The 18,530-nt window shown below is 44.3% G+C and overlaps 1 protein-coding gene across 1 annotated transcript in view; it reads left to right on the forward strand.

Moving 5' to 3' along the window:
- LOC143287238 (H(+)/Cl(-) exchange transporter 6-like) overlaps window positions 1-17,144 on the forward strand; it is an 82,902-nt gene extending 65,758 nt beyond the window's left edge. The window contains exon 23 of the mRNA XM_076595183.1: window positions 16,719-17,144. Within this exon, the coding sequence (XP_076451298.1) occupies window positions 16,719-17,144 (426 nt within the window). The remainder of the gene's footprint in view (window positions 1-16,718) is intronic.
- The last annotated feature ends 1,386 nt before the right edge of the window (window positions 17,145-18,530 follow it).

An 18,530-nucleotide genomic window follows, 5' to 3' on the forward strand; every position in this document is an offset into this window, starting at 1 on the left:
ATTCAGGGATTTTCTCAAAGCTGAACCCCCCCCCCTCCCCCCCCCCAAAAAAAACCCTTTGCGCTGGGAAGATCGCTCATGGAAAGCAACTCTGGCAAATTTATTACATTGACAGGTTTCCATAGACATCTCTTGGCTATAACAGTATCGGGTTTATCTCTCTCTCTGTCTCTGTCTCTGTCTCCGTGTCTCTCTCAGTACCTCCTTGCCACATGGACTTTTTAAGCTAACGACAAAGTACCAAAGTGTCGCTTATCCCTTAGTAGTTTATTCTGCTTCAGTTATGTTTTTCCTTTCTGTTCCATTTTATCTACTTTGTAAAACCTATAACTGTACTAAATGATTTGTACCAACTATAACACTAGAGCTCTGCAGCTAATGGCATTAAACATTTCAGTGTTCAATTCACTCTCTCTTTCTCGTGAGTGAGTGAGTGAGCGAGTGTGTGTGTGTGTGTGTGTGTGTGTGTGTGTGTGTGTGTATGTGTGTGTGTTTCTGTCTCTCTATGTGTCACTCTGTCTATGTATCTGTAACGCTATATTTCTCTCACTGTGTATGTGTGCGTACACATGTGTTTAGGTACACACACACACACACACACACACACACACACAGCCCTATCCTTTCACACTGCCCACACTCCAACCCCCAAACCCCCCCCTCTCCACACAAACGCCCCCTCACCCTCACCCACACACATTGCCATTATCTATCATCTCTCTCCTTTTCTTGCGGGAAAACTGAAGCAGACAGCCACACGTTTCGGTCAGCAGAGCTATTCACACATCACAGCATAATACACATGATCTGATATCAGCACGTCCTGATAATCAATACCTCTTACCCCACGGGGGGAGACTGATGATACCACGATTAATACGATGCAGTCAGGAGACCAAGTGTCCTCGGTTCCAGTCTGGATGCCAGCACACACAGACACACACACACACACACACACACACACACACACACACACCTATCCCCTTGCACTGCCGACTCCCACCCCACCCCACCAATATGTTTTAAGTCATTCCTTCACCTCTGATAAAATCATCACCGACAGCTGATCAAGCATTCGCTAAACATGAAAAAAAACCCAGAGGTTCGCTTTTTTTTTAATTGCTTTTTTTAGGGTTTTTTTTTTTTTTTTTTTTTTTTTTTACTGCCTTTTTTACTGCAAAACTTGCCCTATTTGATCAGTCTTGTGATCTGCCCTGCCAGTCCATTTTGAGCTATTCCTTCTCAAGCGCTAAACTCATTGATTACACGTTCACGGGAAATAAAAAAGAAAAGCAAAAATAAAACTAAAAAAAAAAAAAGAAAAAAAAAAAAGCCTTCAATAACCACAATAAGGAGGGTGTTTTTTTAAAAAAAAGGTTTTTATTAAAACACTTGCCCTTTCTGACACAAACTAACCAATATCACCGAAGGTGGTGGGGTAGAGAGGGTGAGGTGGTGATGGTGGTGGATGCATAGCAGATAAACGTTGAGGGCAGAAAGAAAAGTGAATTATCACCCCCCTCGCCCCCCCCCCCCCACACCTCCCCCACTATGTGGGATGTGTTTCTCAGTTTCGTTGCGGTCTTTCTCTGTTCTTTTAAACACTGGGTCCTGTTGTTGTTGTTGTTTGCTGGGTTTCTTTCAAGTTTCTATGTATATGATATACATTGATACGGTTTTTTTTGTGGTGTTCTCTATCAAGTTCGAGAAACAGACGTATGCGCTCGATCATACACACACACACACACACACACACACACACACACACACACACACACACACACACACACACACACACACACACACACACACACACACACACTAATAATAATAATAATAGTATTTATATAGCGCTGAATCTTGTGCAGAGACAAATCTAAGCGCTTTCACACCAGTCATTTACACGCATGCATAACAGAGAGTGGGAGATAGTGTCTGTGTGTGTGTGTGTGTGTGTGTGTGTGTGTGAGAGAGAGAGAGAGAGAGAGAGAGAGAGAGAGGGGAGTGAGGGGAGGGAGGATGGAAGGTGGAAGAGATGCAGAAATAGAGAGAGAGATAAAAAAGAGAGAGAATCATACACACACAGACACAAACACACACACACACACACACACACACACACACACACACACACACACACACACACACACACACAGAAGTGAATTTAAAATAAAATAAAAAATTTAAAAAAAGCAAACCCGGAAACTTCGTAAATGCCACGTTTGTTCTGTCTGTAATCTGACATAGTCTCAAAGAGAACGAGCCAATATCCCGAGAAACGCACCAACCTTTAAAAAAAAAAGAAAAAAAAAAAGAAAAGAAAAAAAAAGAAACAACATCAACAGCAACTACAACAACAACAGCAAAACATTTCTTGAAGACTGGTCAGCGTGTTCTGTGCCGTGCACGGCACAAGAGCCCGATAAACAAACATAAAGCCGTATTATTTGTTTGTTTTTTCTTGTTGTTGTTGTTGTCTTCAAAACAGAAGCAAACTGACACCAGGGGTGGTTAATATTTGGAATAAAAAAATAAAAAAAGATCTGACACTTTCGCTCTTTCAAACAGAACAAAGACTTACACCACTCCATGCGAACGTTCCTGAGTAAGTTTTCATGTCTGCTTACACAAATGTAAATTACAGGCACAGAAAAATAAGCACAGAGAACTTCCTATATGGTATATTCGCCTTGTCTTTTTTCCTTAAAACTGTCTTTCTTCTTCTTCTTCTTTTTCCTTCTTCTTCACAAAACCGTGCCATTAATATGATTAGCCATGTAAATACAACAGGCGGCTCTGTGCACAATATGTACAAAGAACTTCAAATATTACCTGTTCATCTACTTGTTAGATGTAGCACATTGATTCTTATGCATAAGATTGTTCATAACGCATGCCCACAATATTTAAAATCATTATTTTGTTTCCAGTTCCAACGTAAATCAGACAGAGCTATTGTCCCAAAGCCTAAAACTGATGTATTTAAGATGAGTCTCTCATTTAATGGAAGCATAGAATGGAACATACTTCCAAAGACATGTCAAATTCCAGCCATATCTCTCTTTAAAACTAACATAAGAATATTTCTATTCGATACTTTTGATTAACCTACTCGCGGTCTTTTGCAAATGCTTGCTTGTACTCAGTCCACTAGCTACCATGCCATGATGAATGAAAAATTGAATGTATGTGTGATCGTGCTAGCAAATGAACAGTAAGTGCGTGTGTGTATTCGTGTGTGTTTGAGTGTGTGGGCGTGAATGTGTACGTATGTCTTTTGCTTGTTTTATAATTTGTGTGTGTGTGTGTGTGTGTGTGTGTGTGTGTGTGTGTGTGTGTGTGTGCAGCATGCACTTAACGCACGTAAAAGAACCCACGGCAACAAAAGGGTTGTCCTGGCAAAATTCTGTAGAAAAATCCACTTCGATAGGAAAAACAAATAAAACTGCACGCAGGAAAAAATGCAAAAAGAAAAAAAAAAAGGGTGGCGCTGTAGTGTAGCGACGCGCTCTCCCTGGGGAGAGCAGCCCGAATTTCACACAGAGAAATCTGTTGTGATAAAAAAAACAAAACAAATACAAATACAAATAAGTACGTACGTACATGATAATGTACCAATTGTTCTTTTCATCGCTTTGTTACCTTTAATAGACTATTACAGTTACTATTCTTATTCGTCGGTCTAATTATTTTATTTATTTCATTTTATTTCTTTATTTCCATGTTTTGTGTCGTTCTTTATTTTCATGTTTTGTGTAGTTAAATGGGCAGTATTGTAAAAAGGCCTTTACTGCGCCTAATTCTTTACCCATTAGAGATTCAATCAATCAGTCGATTTTCTCCTCCCCCTCCTTCTTCTTCTTCCTCTTCTTCTCCTCCTCCTCTCCTCCTTCTTCTCCCTCTCCTCCTCCTCCTTCCTCTTCTTCTCCTCCTCCTCCTTCTTCTTCTCCTCCTCCTTCTTCTTCTTCTCCCTCTCCTCCTCCTCCTCCTTCCTCTTCTCCTCCTTCCTCTTCTCCTCCTTCTTCTTCTTCTCCTCCTCCTCCTTCTCCTCCTCCTCCCCTCCTCCTCCTCCTTCTTCTTCTCCTCCTCCTCCTTCTTCTTCTCCGTCTCCTCCTCCTCCTTCTTCCTCTCCTCCTCCTCCTCCTTCTTCTTCTTCTCCTCTTCCTTCTTCCTCTTCTCCTCCTCCTCTCCCTCCTCCTTCTTCTTCCTCTTCTCCTCCTCCCCATCTCCTCCTTCTTCTCCCTCTCCTCCTCCTTCTTCCTCTCCTCCTCCTTCTTCTCCTCCTCCTCCTACTTCTTCTTCTTCTCCTCCTCCTCCTTCTGCTTCTCCTCCTCCTCCTTCTTCTTCTCCGTCTCCTCCTCCTCATTCTTCCTCTTCTCCTCCTCCTTCTTCTTCTCCTCTTCCTTCTTCCTCTTCTCCTCCTCCTCTCCCTCCTCCTCCTCCTCCTTCTTCTTCTCCTCCTCCTTCTTCTCCCTCTCCTCCTCCTCCTTCTTCCTCTTCTCCTTCTTCCTCCTCTCTTCCTTCTTCTTCTCCTCCTCCTTCTTCTTCTCCTCCTCTTCCTCCTTCTTCTTCTTCTCCTCCTCCTCCTTCTTCTTCTCCTCCTCCTCCTTCTTCTTCTCCTCCTCCTCCTTCTTCTTCTCCTCCTCCTCCTCCTTCTTCTTCTCCTCCTCCTCCTTCTTCTTCTCCTCCTCCTCCTCCTTCTTCTTCAAGTAATCAGTTTGCCCCACTACTTTGTACGATGATACTGTTTGTGCCATAAACAGAGCAAAGCATGTGTAGATTTGTGGATTTTTTTTTATCCAGACCGCCCCAATAATTAATGAAGAACAAGGAGGGAGAGAGGCGCCCTTTCGCTTTCTCTCACTTTACGAGAAAGCGTGGATTATTGTGAGACAGTGTGATCGTCCCCTTCCCACGTTTCCTCGCAATCTCTCGAGAGAAAGCAGCGGGAGGGGAACGTCCACGCTTTTCACGCAGTTCCATGCTTTCTCGTGGAGTGAGAGGAATCGCTGGATTTGCGAGAACGGTTAACTCTTTCCATACGAACGGCGAAAGAGACGACGTTAACAGCGTTTCACCCCAATTACCATCATCAAAATATTGCAAGCGGAAGGCTCTTATACTGAAGACGTGAATGTTGACAAAGAATACCACAATTCTGACGACGGAAGCTAAAGTTTGGGTCGTTCAGACACCCACTGGACATCCGAGGGGTCTGTGTAGAGGAGAAGAGAGGACTGGCCGTACTGTGTGGGTTAACTAACAGTCGCTTTGTCTGGTATCGTGCGTGTAACGGTGACTCCTTCCTTCGTCTGGTTTTTGCTTCGGTGTCCTCTACTTTGCTGCATCTTTTTCGCTTGGCTGGAGATTTGTTAGTTGGGTAGACAGGTAGGTAACTAGTTGGTTGGTTATTTAGTCAGTTAGTTAGGTAGGTAGGTAGGTTAGTAGATATGTAGGTAGGTAGACAGGTACGTAACCAGTTAGTTGGCTATTCAATTAGTTAGTTAGTAGGTAGGTAGGTAGGTAGGTTGGTAGGTAGGTTGGTAGATGTATAGGTAGGTAGAGAGGTACGTAGCTAGTTAGATGGTTATTTGTTTAGTTAGATATGTAGGTAGGTGGATGGCAGGTAGGAAGGTAATTAGGTAGGTAGATGGGTAGGTAGGTGGGTAGGTAAGAAGGTAAGTATGTAGGTTAGAAGGTAAGAAGGCAGGTAGGTGGATAGGTAGGAAGGTAAGTAGGTAGGTTAGTATGTGGGTAGGTAGGGATGTATGTAAGTAAGTAGGTAGGTTGGTAGGTAGGTGGATGGGTGGGTAGGTGGGACTTATTGCACATTAACAATTTTCCTCCATTTCATTTATGCTTTGAATCTCAATATAATTTTCCCATTATCTATGTTTCTATTGCTTGTACGTGTGTTTATTCGTTCATTCATATTCATTTATTCATTTGGAGTGATGGCCAAGAGGTAACGCGTCCGCATAGGAAGCGAGAGAATCTGAGCGCGCTGGTTCGAATCACGGCTCGGCCGCCGATATTTTCTCCCCCTCCACTAGACCTTGAGTGGTGGTCTGGACACCAGTCATTCGGATGAGACGATAACCCGAGGTCCCATGTGCAACATGCACTTAGCGTACGTAAAAGAACCCACGGCACCAAAAGGGTTGTTCCTGGCAAAATTCTGTAGAAAAATCCAGGAAAAAAACTATGCAGGAAAAAAATACAAAAAAAGGGTGGCGCTGTAGTGTAGCGACGCGCTATCCCTGGGGAGAGCAGCCCGAATTTCAAACAGAGAAATCTGTTGTGATAAAAAGAAATATAAATACAAATACAAATTTATATATTTTTGTTTATTAATCTATTTACTTATTTATTGATCCATTAATCGCCTTTTTTCCCATACTGGAGAACAACACAGTCACGCAGTTATATTTCAGCAGTTGTGAATATTGATATCCTCTGAGTCGTTGCTGACTCAATGGCGTGCTGTGATGTTTGTGATTCGATTCATGAATTAATTAATTTAATACTTTATGCGGATGAAACAAAACAAATTGTCATATGCAGAATCGACAAACAAAGTTTGAAAAAAAAAACAACAACAACAAAAAACCCAAACAACTTTTGTTTATTGAATACACACTCTCTTCATTTCATCGACTGCAGTCGGGAGGGACCGGGGTTTCTTCTATCATGTTTCTCTTCTCCCCAGGTAGGCGATATACATATAAGGTTTATTTTTTCTCTCTTTTGTTTTCGGTTGTTGCTTTTGTTGGAGGTAGTTTCGTTTTGTTCGTGTTTTTTTTTTGTTTTTTGGGGGAGGGGTGGGGGGTGGGGGGGGGGGTGGGGGGGGGGGGGGAAGGCGTGTTCTGTCAGTCAGCCTTGGTGACGCTCTATGTGGTCTGGCGGAGAGTCTGAGTTTGATTGAATGGAATTCATGTCACCCCATTCAGATAGATGGAGAAATAACATTTTCGTAATTATGATGAGACTGGACTGTCGTCTCTTTGATGATTTTGGCTGTTTCTGTACCTGTTTCCCGTTTAAAAAAAAAAAAAAAAATCACCCATACAGATAGATGGAGAAATAACATTTTCATATGATGAGACTGTCGTCCCTTTGATGGTTTGGGCGGTTTCTTTTGCTGTTCTTGTAATTTTCAATTTTGTATTCTGTATATATATAGAGAGAGATTTTTTTTTGACATGCTGTTTTGAATTTGACAATACTCGCATAATTTGCGTCCGAACTTTTAGATATTTTGCAGACCTGTTGACGATACCCGAAGGTTACTGTGTGAAAATTTTCAATGAAATCGGTTTCTCTATCACTGAGAAAATACTTGTCAAAAAGTGGTTCACTTTTTTTTGGACACCCGATATATGGGTTTTTTTTTCGTGTTTTCCCGGACTTTCTTGGGTCGACCACCGTTTTATTTTGTATATAAATTTAATATGACAATTCAGAATAGATGGAAAAGAAAAAAAATACATAAAAAGATTTTTTTTTAATCTGAATACAGTCAACATTAACAATAACAGATGGAAGTCATAACCAAGACCAATACCCAGCATTCCATAACTATATCATTGTAATCAATAGCAATTATGGAATGAATCACCCATACAAGAAAAAGCATACAACTTTTCATTTACTGAATCAAGGCATGTGGAAAAATAAGTTAACATCATTTTATCATTTGTTATTGAGTTTCATTGGGTTTTTTTTTGCTTTGTTTTTTTACGGGTCTGTGCTGTTAGTCCTTTGCCCCCCCCCCCCACCCCCCCGACTCGGAGGTCCGGTGGGTCGCAAGATGTTCGACCTCAGCCCTTCGACCTGTCCGGCTTGGGCGGACCTTCCAGCATCATCACAAGCTCCCGCCGGTATAGCCCTAAGAATCCCCGAGGGACGCAAGCCCCTTCTTAACCCCCTCCCACCGCGCCACCCCTTCCCCACTCCCCCCAAACCCCCAACACGGCGAAGTGGCAATCTTTCGGGTACCTGTTTTACAGGTGGTCACAGACGGGGTTGATGGTTCGAGGTTAGGATCTTGTTTTCTGAGCGGCGCTGACACCACCCACCTCTCTCACACCCTCCACCTTCCCTTTCCCGGCACAGTCACATGACACACACACAGACATGATCGCATAACTTTCACATTCACGTGCGCTCGGCTCGCGCGCGCGCACACAAACACACATACACAAACAAACACAAATACACTTAAATGTATGTACACACTCACACACACATATATATACATTCGCACGTTCGCAAACGCACAAAATATGTAAACACACACACACACACGCACGCACACTGTGCACTGATAAACTGTCGCGTGTGTAAATGTGCACATTCATACATGCATATGAGATGCACAGATCGTTTTCTTTTCAATCGCCAAAGACGTGGAACAAGCTCCCTGATAACCTCCGTCATTCTGATTCCTTCGCATCTTTTAAATCTCGTCTCAAAACTCACCTTTTCCCTCAGCAATAAGTTCAATTGTGGCAGGTCCACTTCCTTTGCGTTAGCTGTGCTTGACTATGTGTGTATACATATGTATGTGTACATAACTACATTCATATGTATGAATGTGTATTGTGTGTGCGTGTGTTTATGTAAGTTTGTGCCTGCCTATGTGTACGTATGTGTTAGGGTAGCTGTTAGATACACATGTATGTTAAAATGTATATGTATGTATGCAGCGTGTGTGTGTGTGTGTGTGTGTGTGTGTGTGTGTGTGTGTGTGTGTGTGTGTGTGTGTGTGTGTAGTCACATTTTGGTGTGTGTATGTAACATAGATATGATGTATTATGTTAACAAAAGCGTTTTTGTAAAGCACCTAGAGCAGATTTCTGGATAGTGTGCTATATAAGTATCCATTATTATTATTATTATTATTATGCTAACGTGCACTTTTCTGTGTGTGCGTACACTTGTGTATACAAAGACATACACAGACAATATATATATATATATATATATATATTTACACACACACACTTACACACACACACACACACACACACACACACACACACACATATATATATATATATACATATCTACGCATGTATGTGTGTGTGTGTGTGTGCGCGCGCACGCGCGCGTGTGTGTGTGTGCGCGCGTGTGTGTGTATGTGCATGTGCATGTGTGCGTGTGTGTGTGTGTGTTAAAATTTAGGACATAATATTATAGAGAATGGAAAGGTCATTGTGTATCGAGTTCGTTTCTTTATCACCGATTTTCATGCTTTAGAATTACTATTAGAAGCTCTTCATTGCTCGTTAAATCACCAAAAGAATTGGCTTAGTTGATTTTTAATGTTTTCTCATGCTTAAGAAATGCGAATGTTGCCACTGTCTATTCTCCATGCTGGAACGTGGATCAAAGGATCAAAATTAATTCTCTTTGATTCTTGTGTGTGTGTGTGTGTGTGTGTGTGTGTGTGTGTGTGTGTGTGTGTGTGTGTGTGTGTGTGTGTGTGTGCGTGCATGTGTTTAAAGAACGCTTGCCTCAAAGGTCTGATGAAAGGACACCACACCGAAACGTTAATTAGTTGTAATTCCTTAATTACTCAAGAGACTCACTTCAAACGTGACAAAAGGGAGTAGAGAAGAGATGTGAAAACTGGGTAGAGTGTCCATTTGGAACTTGACTCGCATCGGCTTGGATGACGGAGGGACAGACAGAGCTCCACAAAGACAGACAGACACGTGGTCAGGCATCTGGATATTGTCATTAAAAATCCTGTAAGCCTCCCCCCCCCCACACACACACACACCCTCTTACTCTAAGGCCCCTGTGGAGGTTTCCCATGTCATATGCAAATAAGTGTCACGTTGCTATTTCGGTGGTGTGAACGTCGTTTGTGTGTTAATTTGTTTTCTTTTTCTTCTTAAAAAAAATTATGTTCGGATGTTAACAATGAGAACAATTTTAGAAGCTCTCTCTCTCTCTCTCTCTCTCTCTCTCTCTCTCTCTCTCTCTCTCTCACACACACACACACACACACACACACACACACACACACACACGTACGTGTGTGTGTGTGTGTGTGTGTGTGTGTGGACATTCGTTTCGCTGATAAATTGTTTTTGGCCATTTCTGTGTTGTTTTTTTTCTTCTCAAATTGTCTGGTTCTTTCTGAAGGGAACGCTTAGCATGCGGGATAATCCGTTTTGATAGCAAGTAAGCAAGGCGAAGTAAAGACATAATTGAGACAGAAAACAGCCTGACCAGAAAATGAAACGTAATGCCTGGAGACGTCACTGCTTTCAGAAAAACCCATACACGCTACACCACATCTTTCAGGCAGATGCCTGACCAGCAGCATAACACAACGCGCTTAGTCAGGCCTTGGGTGCATGCATATGTATTTGTGCACCTATCACAGTAGATTTCTTCTGCAGAATTTTGCCGTGGGTTCTTTTTCAGTGCGCAAAGTGCGTGCTGCATACAGGACTTCGGTTTGTCTATCACGCACACACACACACACACACACACACACACACACACACACACACACACACACACACACACACACACGTTTGAACAGAAGCTGCATATTACATGTGGATGGGGCTGATGACTAGATCTTCAGGTAGATGGTTGTTGATTGCACAGTTCTGCTTATCATACTGGATTTGTATTGTATTGCGTTTTGTCACAACAGATTTATCTGGTGAACTTCGGTCTGCTATTCCCAGGGAGACTGCATCGCTACAACAAGAGCGCCACCTTTATTTTTTTCTTCCTTCAAGTGTATGTTTTCTTATCAAAGTGGATTTTTCTACAGATTTTTTTTTTTTTTTTTACCAGGCACACAACCTATTTGTTGCCATGGGCTCCTTAACGTGCAGCGTATCTGCCAATGCAGTGTCCGCGAGGGTCTGGGTTCGATTCCCACTCTGGCCCTTTCTCCCAGTTTTGACTGGACGATTAACTCACTCAGTACGGCCAGTCCTCTCTTCTCCTCTACACGGACCCCTCGGATGTCCAGTGGGTGTCTCAATGACCCAACCTTTAGCTTCCGTCGTCAGAATTGTGGTATTCTTTGTCAACATTCACCTCTTCAGTACAAGAGCCTTCCGCTTGCAATATTTTGATGGTGGTAATTGGAGTGAAACCCTGTTAACGTCGTCTCTTTCGCCGTTCGTATGGAGAGAGTTAAACGGAGCGTCTATAACTGGGATGAAACGATAAACCGAGGTTCCGTGTGCAGCACGCATTTGGCGCACTGAAAAAGAACCCAGGGCAAGATTGTTGATCTCTTGCAAAGTTCTGTTGAAAAGATCCGCTCTGATTCACACACACACACACACACACACACACATACGCGCGCACCTGTTCGCTCAGGTTCGCTCGCTTTCTAGGCGGACGCGTTACCTCTAGGCCAAAACCTCTTTAGCCGCACTGTTGAAAGATGAGCATCTTTCTGAGGTATTTTTGTTGTTGTTGTTGTTATTTGTTTTGTTTCTGAACTAATCTCGCTTCCAGAATAAGAAATGGAAAAATGTCGATAACTGGGGCATGGGAAAGCCTCAAACATCTCGCATCTTAAAAAAAAAATCTTTTCTTGGTTCGAACGTCACCTGAATAGAAAACACGACACGCCATAGAAAAATCAGGAAGAAGCGGAACAAAATAATGTGCGTCTATCAAAGGTAAGGAGCTGCCGTGTACGCAATTACCGCTGCTGATGGGTTTTTTTTTTGTGACTCGTAAACAAACTGATAACTATATGCCGCATGAGAAGGCCCCGGTGCTGTTGTTTTGTTGCGGTCATTTGAAGAGCTTGAAAACAGAAATGGAAAGCTTTGTGTGGGGGTGGACATACCAAGTATAGTATTTCTTGCAAGTTGGCCTGAAGCCTTCTGTTTTTAGACACGAAGGAATTGTTATGGTGACAGTTAGAGACACTGGGATGGCTGATTAGTTCTGTGGAAGTGATGGGCTCTGAGACAGTTCTACAACAGTTCGAGATCGGTTTACATCGTTTTAATTCTGGTCTTTCTGTCGTTGTTTCTTACTGTCCTTTTTTTTCTAGTTTCTTTCTTTCCAATGCTAGTTTCTTTCTCTGTGTGTGGCTGCCTTGGCTGCTCTTTCTTTCCTTGTTCTTTCTTTCTTTCTTTTTTTTCTTTTCCTGTTGCATTTGTTTTATCTTTCTAATAAAAAAAGGGGAAAAAGAAGAAAAAGAGTGTGTTTTTCAAGAAATGGAAAAGAAGTTCAACAGGTTCGTTGGTGTCTGATTTATTAAGAGACATAATTTATATATTCAGTGGGTGGAGCGGTGTTGGTTTTTTGTTTGTTTGTTTTTTGTTGTGTGTGTGTGTGTGTGTGTGTGTGTGTATGCGTGAGGGAGGTGGAAGGAGGGGTGGGGGGGGGGGGGGGGCGGGTATAAAGAAAGCACAGAGCCGGGAAGATGTTTTACGGCTCTCTACCCCCAACACCGCCCCCACCCCCCCCACCACCACCACCACCCACCCCCTCATTCTTCAGGGAATAGTGCATGGAAAAGGAAACGAGGCAGACAGCGTAAGACGTGGGCAGCAGACAACAACACTGAGTGGGACAGAGAGGAGCTTGAGTGCGTTGGCTTATGCTGCTGTCCGGCATCTGCCCAGCAGGTGTTGTACAGCGTGTATGGATGGAATTGTCCCGAACACAAGTGACGCCTCCTGGTGTAACTGAAACTGGAGTGACCCCCCCCCACCCCCCCTTCCCCACCCCCTTCCCCCCCCCTCCCTGCCCCCCCATCATCTTGTCCATTTCTTGGCAGCGCCCAGATAAGATTCGAACTCGTAGACCCCAGTAAAGCTCTCAGGCATGACATTTCCATATGGCATGATCGCAGGCCCAGGTCACTCCTTTTTCTGTCGAAAAAAAAAAAAAAAAAAAAGCCGGGGGTAGGGGGTGGGCGCTGCATTCGCGGAGATTGACTGTCCTGTTTAAAAGATTAGTATTAAAAGATAGATAAATAAATAAATGATAATACTGATAAATATTACTACTGCTACTACTACTGTTAACACTTTCTTCCGATTTACTGTTTTATATGAGGAACAAAAAGGCGGTGCGTTTGGGTTTTGTTTCCAAGGAACTAGCAAACCAGCACCAAACAAATTAGTGGATGAAAACAAGGACACTGCTTCATTGGAGCAGCACCATTTCCCCCACCCACCCCATTCCCCACTTTCCGCCTTCCTACACCCCCATCCCCTCAGTCACACACACATACACACACACACACACACACACTCTCTCTCTCTCTCTCTCTGTGTCCCTGTTGATCTCAGTGGTGGACCCCCCACCCCCACCCCCCGGCCATGGAGATTTAAAGTAAGGTGTCCTTTCTGTCTTCAAAGAATATGTTGCACCATTCAGATTTCAAAATGATAAACACCCACACCCACCAACACCCACCCACCCACACACACACACACACACACACACACACACACACACACACACACACACACACACACACACACACACACACACATTTTGTGCTCCCTTTTTGATTTTGGTGCGTTAAGTTCTTTGTTCTTTGTTTGCCGTTCGTTGTGTGTATTGTGTGTTGTTGGTTGTCGTGACACGCCTTTCTCCCTCGGCGATCGCCACGTGCGGCCAACCACAAGGGACACAACAGACAAAGCAAGGAGCCTGTTACAGCCCCAAGGAAGACGCATGAAGCAAGCATGAGCTTCAAGCTCGTGGGCAGTGGTGGGGCTGGGGTGGGGGGATGGGGGTCCGGGGGGAAGGGGGGGGGTGGGAAAGAAAGGATTATGTGTGGGAGAGGGGTCAGTAGTTGCAGAAACTGTTCAGCCGTTGACAGAGAGAGAGGGAGAGAATGGGAGAGAGGGGCGCTTGTAAACAGGAAGGGTCTAATAACAATCTTTTGTCTCCGTGGTTGTGGGAAGGGAAGGGGAGAAGGGGGGTGGGGTCGAAGGAAAAGGTGTGTGTGTGGGGTGTGGGGTGGGGGTGGGGGGAGGGCATGGGGGGTGGTGGGGTCAGGGGGGGTGTGTGGAGAGGATTAGGCTTGCACCATTAGTGGAGACAGGAGTGAGTGCATGATAGGCCGCGAGACATCCCCGTCCATGCATCATTCCCCTTGGGGCCCGGAGGATGGGGGGGGGGGGGGGGGGGGGGGGAGAGTGGGCGGAAGGGTGATGATGGTGGTGGTGGTGGTGATGGTGGTGGTGATGGTGATGATGGTGGTGATGGTGGTGGTGGTGGTGGTGGCAAACCTTCGTTTGTTCATCATGGAGAGGATGATTTTGTGGAGGCATGGAGGTGTTGGGGGGGTGGGGGGTGGGGGGGTGGAGGTGCGGGCGGAAGGGTGATGATGGTGGTGGTGATGATGGTGGTGGTGGTGGTGGTGGTGGTGGCAAACCTTCGTTTGTTCATCATGGAGAGGATGATTTTGTGGAGGCATGGAGGTGTTGGGGGGGTGGGGGGTGGGTGGGTGCGGAGGGATGGGGGTGGGGGGTGGTGGTTGTAAACAGGAAGGGTCTAATAACAATCTTTTGTCTCCGTGGTTGTGGGAAGGGAAGGGGAGAAGGGGGGGTGGGGTCGAGGGAAAAGGTGTGTGTGTGGGGGGGGGGAGGCATGGGGGGGGGGGGGGTCAGGGGTGTGGGTGTGGAGAGGATTAGGCTTGCACCATTAGTGGAGACAGGAGTGAGCGCATGATAGGCCGCGAGACATCCCCCGTCCATGCATCATTCCCCTTGGGGCCCGGAGGATATGGGGGGGGGGGAGAGTGGGCGGAAGGGTGATGATGGTGGTGGTGATGGTGGTGGCAAACCTTCGTTTGTTCATCATGGAGAGGATGATTTTGTGGAGGCATGGAGGTGTTGGGGGGGTGGGGGGGGGTGAAGGGGGGATGGGGGTGGGTTGTTGTGGGGGGTTGGGGGTGGGGGGGTGCGGGCCGAACTGACTTGTTGCTAGTGCTGCTGTTCTAGTGTTTTGTGAAATGCTGCGTTTATTTTATTTTTTTTTTTTTTATTTTGTTTACTTGTTTATCGATTAGATTCATTGATGCAGAATAATGGTCCTCTGGCATAATGTTATGTTCAATATGGATTGATTGGCTCTATGTGTGTGTGTGTGTGTGTTGTGTGTGTGTGTGTGTGTGTGTGTGGTGTGTGTGTGTGTGTGTGTGTGTGTGTGTGTGTGTGTGTGTGTGTGTGAGAGAGAGAGAGAGAGAGAGAGAGAGAGAGAGCTTGAGCTTGAGCTTGAACTTGAAATGTTTTATTGTCATTGTCACAGCAAAGGTGTTTTGACAAGGGGGTAACTTTTTCACGTCAGCATATTACAGTACTCTCTATGATATCAGTTTTAAACATGAGAGCGGGAGAGAGAGAGAGAGAGAGAGAGAGACAGACAAACAGACAGACAGACAGACAGACAGAGACACACAGAGACAAAGACAGAGAGAGAAAGAGAGAGACAGACAGACAGAGAACGCTATGTATTCCCCAAGGTTGTTTTTTTTGTACTGTGCCCCTGTGTTAAAACTCTGGATTGTCCTAAACTTGCTTCTCTTATGAGAGTACCGTTCCACGAAGAATAAAGTGGTGCATAATGGAAAAAGAACACACTTAATCAAGACCCGAAAAAGAAAAAAAGAAAAAGGCAGGAGGATTAAAAAAAAAAAAAAAAAAAAAGACAGCGCGTATTGAATGAACAGCAGAGGACAGGCACAAAACAACAGCAAACGCTTCAATGCAAACAACGGGATGATTAACTTTTCTCTCTGTCGCCACTGTTTATCTAATATGTCTTTTTGTACTTATTTCATTTGCTCGAGAAAAGGGGGCGGAATTACCGATGTTTGTCCTCTCAGGTTTGTTCCATTTGTTTGTTGTTTTTCAGTTTTTTCCTAGCTTAATCTATTTTTCATGGCCATTTTCGATGATGAATTGTATTTAAAGCACGCTGCAGCGTAAGTGTGAAACAATGAGACAGATACATTTTCAACGCTATTTTAGCAAGAAACTGTTTTCATTCTGTCAACTTTACATCTTCTGAAAGGAAGTGAAGAGTATAGATTTGTCACGTTGTCCCAGAACTTGAATTGACAGACATCTGTGGCTACATCGTCATTGTCCTCATCATCATCCATCATCAAATACAGAAACAAAAACTGTCCTGAATCCTGTGGTCTATCTTATCCTGCCCTCATAGAGGGTGGCAGACTGGTTAAGACGCTCATCTGCCAATACAAAAAAATCCGTGAGGGTCTCGGTTTGAATCCCGCTTTCGCCCTTTCTCCCAGGTTTGACTGAAAAATCTGAGCGTCTGGTCATTCGGATGAGTCGTTAAACGGAGGTCTTGTGAGCAACACGCACTTGGCGCGCACTGAAACAAAAAACCTCACAAAAAAGACATGGCAACGAGAGTGTCAGCCTCTGGCTAATTCTGCAAAGTAAAAACAAAAAGAGACCAATATGATAGGTACATTGTGTGTGTTCTTCTTCTTCTTGTTGCTATTATTAATGTTATTGTTGTCACAGGGACAGATTGGAAGAATTGGCAATGCCTAAAGTCTATATCCTTGAGTAATCAAGTTTTTTCATCTCTCTCTCTCTCTCTCTCTCTCTCTCTCTCTCTCTCACTCTATCCCTCACACCTCCCAGTTTCAAAGGTTTCCTTTTATCCCCCCTATCCCCTCTATACCCGCTTCCCCCTCATCCACAAACTTGTCCGCCCAGCCTGCCAATCTCGATCCCCGGAAACCTCCTGACTTCACTAACGTGGAGGGTTCGGGAAAAGGCCATGTTGAGACACCACTGTCCGCTGCCCCCAACACCTGTCCTGACGTATTGGCCAGTGCAGAAGTACCTGAACAGCCAGCAAGCAACGCCACGGTGGCCCCTCCCATGACACCTTCATCACCCGAACAGCCCTGCTGCAGGGAAGCACATCCGACCCCTGATCACGGTGCAACACAGGGCTATGGAGTTCATGTATACACCCCGACACCAGATACTCTGGACGACAGCGAGACGCTGGTGAAACAACCGTTCAGCGTCAGCTCCCATGGCATGGACTTGGAGAACCAGCCCCTAGAAACGGGTGGAGGGTCCCTCAGCAGGTCAATGCACCTCCTGTCAGGGGCGCTACCAGTACCCCAGTGACAGATCAGCACGTGGCGATGGAGAATGAAGAGACGCCTCTCAACCCAGGCGATGGTTGCCGCACACGCAGCAGGGCAGGGGGAAGCAGCTCCAGATCACGGAAAGCTTCGTTTCTGCCGGGATGAAAAGCACCCCTGGTCATGGCGATCGTCACCAGAGGCAGAGCAGCCAGGGACCTGACAGCCGACAGCCCAGTCGCCCAAACGGACATCCCATCAAACGTACAGGGCGTGAAGACAGAGCCTCCGTGAGAAGCCCCGGAACAACCCAGAACAAGACACACACCTAGGACAATGGCCGGCTCCTACCAACAGAAAGCTTATCCTTTTTGTCATACAATGTCAGTGGCCTTATGAAAAAACTCTCAGATCATGATTTTATTACGTACATTTCCAGTTTTGATTTTGTCACTCTCACAGAAACTTTCCTGGAAAACACTTCTGATTTGTGTAAGTACTACTTTCAAGAATATGTAGCTTTCCAAGCCTCTGCAGTTAAACTTCCAAGCAAGGGAGGCGCCCCGGTGGAATATTAGTCATGGTTAAACTAACTTGTTCTAATTATGTAGAGCAGGTAGTCATAAGCTGTTCACAACAATAACTACTAATACTACTACTAAATGATAATAATAATCATGAACTTTATAAGAAGTAATAAAAAGAACACATTCACACTCGCACAGAGAGAGAGAGACAGAGAGAGACAGAGAGAGACAGAGAACGCAGGAACGCAGGAAGTTTAATGCGAAGGCCACCAGCCTGTCCACATGAGAACACGTACACATAAAGATAACGATTTGAAAAAAAAAAAAAAATGAAGGAAAAATCAGATTCTACAGAACTTAAACATAATTGCTCTGCCACGTAATTTCATTTTAACATTTTAAATAAAATTATTAAACTTCACATCAGTTCCTCTCTGGAACAAAAAGCATAGTAAATAAACACGGCAACATCTGTTATTACACACCTGTCTTCATTTTGTAACAAAAATGGAATTGGTGGAGTGTTACTATTTCTATAATATTTAAATGTATACTTTTCTCGTAGTTTAGCATATACAGGACATTTGATAAGAAAATGAACTTCAGTTTCCAGATCATCGCAAAAGGGGCAGTTTTTTGGTGTTGACATATTGTTAAATCTTTTATTTACTTTAAGGTCATTAACGCCTAGACTAAACTTCACCAGAGCCACTCTAAATTTTGCTGTTGTAATATCTCACAGGTACTTTTCTGATTTTTTAATAAAGATTTGAATTTGCGGTATTCCTTAAAACGATCACTATTTTCCAACTTTCTGTTCCAGTCTTGTTTATAAAATCGACCAGTCTCTGTCTGAACAACCTTAAGAATTTTTTTTTCATCTCCCACCCCTCCATATATCC

Source organism: Babylonia areolata, chromosome 11 (assembly GCF_041734735.1).
Source record: "Babylonia areolata isolate BAREFJ2019XMU chromosome 11, ASM4173473v1, whole genome shotgun sequence".
Taxonomy (NCBI): Eukaryota; Metazoa; Mollusca; class Gastropoda; order Neogastropoda; family Buccinidae; genus Babylonia; species Babylonia areolata.